Below are 3,076 nucleotides of genomic sequence, written 5' to 3' on the forward strand. Positions count from 1 at the left end.
AGTTGACGTCGGACTCGGCCTGTGTGGTCCGGGGCGGGGACGAAAAGCGAGGAAACGGAACGCAAGATGGTGGTGTGTGAGGGTGAGCTCTCGGTGGTACACAGCGGCACAGTGAAACGAAACGACCTGAAGCGGGATTGGATGTCTCGTGAACTCTACGAAGCAAACAGACTGAAGGAGGAGGAGGGGGAGGAAAGGTTCAAGTATGATGTCCCTGTGGAAGAGAGAAAGAAGAAAAGAAGAAGAGGAAAGAAAAACCCCAGAGCTCTCCATCCTCCACCCCTCCCTCCCTCGTGACACCCATACCGGCTGCGACAGCTCGTTTTATCGCGGCCCAGAGAGAGAGCTTTCGGACGACTCAGGTGGTTGGCCGTGACACGCCAATGACGAAGCTCTCGCCTCGGCAGGGGGATCCGATCTGCGATAGCGAAGCGGGACCCTTTTCTAGGTGTAGCTTTTCTTATCCGGCCAATCAGCTTGCTTTGCACGGATTCGAGCTTCCCCTTGCAAGCAGTGATCTACCCCAGTTTTTGAGGAACGCTGCTGAGACGGGGGAGCCAGTCGGTCGGTCGGCTGTCGGGGGCTTGATCCGGTCTGGAGCAGTTCGACTGGTCCGCATTGGGTGGCGCCGCCCCAAGCAAAAAAAAAAGTCGGATGGGCATTCCGACCCGATGGTGTTCTGGTTACAGTATCACGGCCGATTTCGCACCTGTTGACTGACTGAATCATAGGAAACGTAAAACTAGACAAAACAGAAAGTAAGAGTCGAGGTATCTCTCATGGTGCTGGAACAGGGTTCAGCTTTCCAGTAAACACACAGCCAAGACAATGAAATGGTGCTCGTCTCAACTCATTACCGTGCACCTGATCCCGTCCTTTTCTTCCCTCCCCTTCTTGTGCACTTGGGTATAACAACTCCTGACCGCACACCTACCTAACGCGTCATCATCCCCAGCCCTTCCACTACTGACTCCGGGGCCGGCTCCTCGAGGATGTCTCAGCCGAGTGCTCCTGTTGCGGGAACGGCGCCGCCGGCGTCACAGGCCGGGTGTAGTGCAGCAACGGCACGCTGAGGCCGTACCCGTCCGTCTTGCCTTCCTTGTCGTGCTGATCGATTTCGACGCGGATAACAATGTCGAGACTGCCGTCGTTGAGTCGGCCATGTGCCGCCGATGCCGCTCGGTGAAGCGTACCCGCGTCCACCTCGCCTGGGTGCAAAAAGTCGTGGCCGCCTTTGCCGGAGAAATTGGTCCGGACCGAGCCGTTGGTCGTGCCGTTTGTTCCGTCATTCTCGGGCTCCGCATTGACGGCCGGGTTGTTGGGCGAGTTCTCCGTGAGAATCGCAAAGTTGCGGCTGGGCATTGTAACCTTGTTGAAACCGGGCGTCTTGTTCGAATCGCCAGGGTTCTTGTTGAAGAAGGTGAGCAGCGTCTCGTCCGTGTCATGGTTCAGATGATGGATCTTGTTGCGCTTGGCCAGCAGATTCGCGACAGCCGTCGGAGGAGGCTTGTTGACAATGGCGGACGACACAACATTGGCCATGTAACGGTGGTCGTTATCCGTCGCGATACCCAGCTTGGGATGGGAGTAGAAGCGACCAAGCGCAGCGAGATGAACATCTCCGCCAAGGATGGTGATGCGTACGGAGAATTCGGCCGCGATCTTCTGCAGCCGCTCGACAAGCGCCTGGCGCTCCCTCTTGTGCGTCCTTGCCGTGTAGTGGTCGTCGAGATCGTCGAGCAAGTCAATGCTGCCATCGAACTGATTGAACAGACCACCAGCTGGAGGAGGAGTTAGCCACTTGTGCTTTTGAATCAAGTACAGCTTTCATACTTACCAACACCGAATCGCTTGTTCAAAAGCCTCACAGGGCCCATAAGGGGACTTCTGAAGACGGTTTCCAGCCAGGTCAAGCGCTTTTCACGTTAGCTTCAGCGCGTTTTGCACTCGAAATACCTCGACTCACAGGATACGCGATCGGAATACCAAGCAACAGGATCAAGTGCTTAAAGGGCTGGCCCGCGTCGGCTGCAGCCTGCAGCTCCTGTCTCGTGCGTTCAAAGATCTGGTCGTACGTTTCGGGGTAGTTGATTTGGTGACGAGTACGCTATTCGTGTCAGAGAACACGCATTTATCAGGCAACCCAGGAATCCTCATACCTCAGTTCTGGCATCAATGCCCACCATCGCCACTCGCGCACCGAGCTTGCAGAAGATGTTGTGGGAGTGCTCGGCAACGTACGGCTAGTCTAAGCGTTAGCTTCGTAATCCCAAGGCGGGCGCGAGTCCGACTTACCCCGTGCTTTGAGCCAACAATGTAGCAATCGTCCGTCTTGCTGGAGGCGACAAATGTATCCATCAGCTGGTTCGGGTCTTCGCCTTGACCAGGGCCAGACAAGGACTCTCCGTGATCTGCCATCGTTAGCAACGAAATCCCGTCTGCAGCTTTGCGGTTGACGTACCAGTTGTGTAAGTGGACGGCGGAGGGGGCAGGTGGTGCTGAAACAGCATGTAGTACTTGTGGGCGGTGCCTCCAATGCCTCGGAAAACGTCGCACTTCATGAACTCGTCGACGTAGGAGCCGAAGCCGTCAATGATGTCATGGTCGTCCCAAATGTTCACCTGGGGGATGGTACCATTCATGCCGGCGAACGGTTCCCTCGAATACCACTTGATGTAGTTCTTCAGGTAGTAGTCGTCACATGCCTGGCGCAGCTTCTCGGGGAAGGGGTAGTGTCGCCTCTTGGTCGGGTTGGAGATATCAGTCCACGCGCGTAACGGGCCCGAGACACGGATGCCGTCGTTGTAGATCTGATCGCCTCCGCCAATCCTGAAAAACCTAGTCAGCATCTTGCCATTCACATGACCCCTTTGATTGACAACAGGTCACTATACGTACATGACATGAAAAGGCTTCTCGCGGTGGCGTCTGGTGACATCGTTCCACAGGGCAAGGCCACTGTAGGCCTCCTCATCGGTGCCAACGCTGAAGCCGTTGCACGAGTGGAACATCATCCTCATGGACTCGTTCGTGCAGGAACCCAGAAATAATTGCGTTGAGGCTTCGTCTGGCTTGT

General features: G+C 55.8%; 1 protein-coding gene across 1 annotated transcript in view; it reads right to left on the minus strand.

The window, feature by feature from the left end:
• Positions 1-963: 963 nt before the first annotated feature.
• Positions 964-3,076, minus strand: part of VDBG_06059 (conserved hypothetical protein) — a gene marked incomplete at both ends in the record, with an annotated part of 2,795 nt that continues 682 nt past the window's right edge. The window contains 7 exons of the mRNA XM_003003571.1: positions 964-1,781; positions 1,838-1,916; positions 1,967-2,107; positions 2,160-2,243; positions 2,296-2,411; positions 2,462-2,829; positions 2,899-3,015. Coding sequence (XP_003003617.1) covers positions 964-1,781; positions 1,838-1,916; positions 1,967-2,107; positions 2,160-2,243; positions 2,296-2,411; positions 2,462-2,829; positions 2,899-3,015 — 1,723 coding nt within the window. The remainder of the gene's footprint in view (positions 1,782-1,837; positions 1,917-1,966; positions 2,108-2,159; positions 2,244-2,295; positions 2,412-2,461; positions 2,830-2,898; positions 3,016-3,076) is intronic.

Source organism: Verticillium alfalfae, genomic scaffold (assembly GCF_000150825.1).
Source record: "Verticillium alfalfae VaMs.102 supercont1.7 genomic scaffold, whole genome shotgun sequence".
In the NCBI taxonomy this organism is placed as follows: Eukaryota; Fungi; Ascomycota; class Sordariomycetes; order Glomerellales; family Plectosphaerellaceae; genus Verticillium; species Verticillium alfalfae.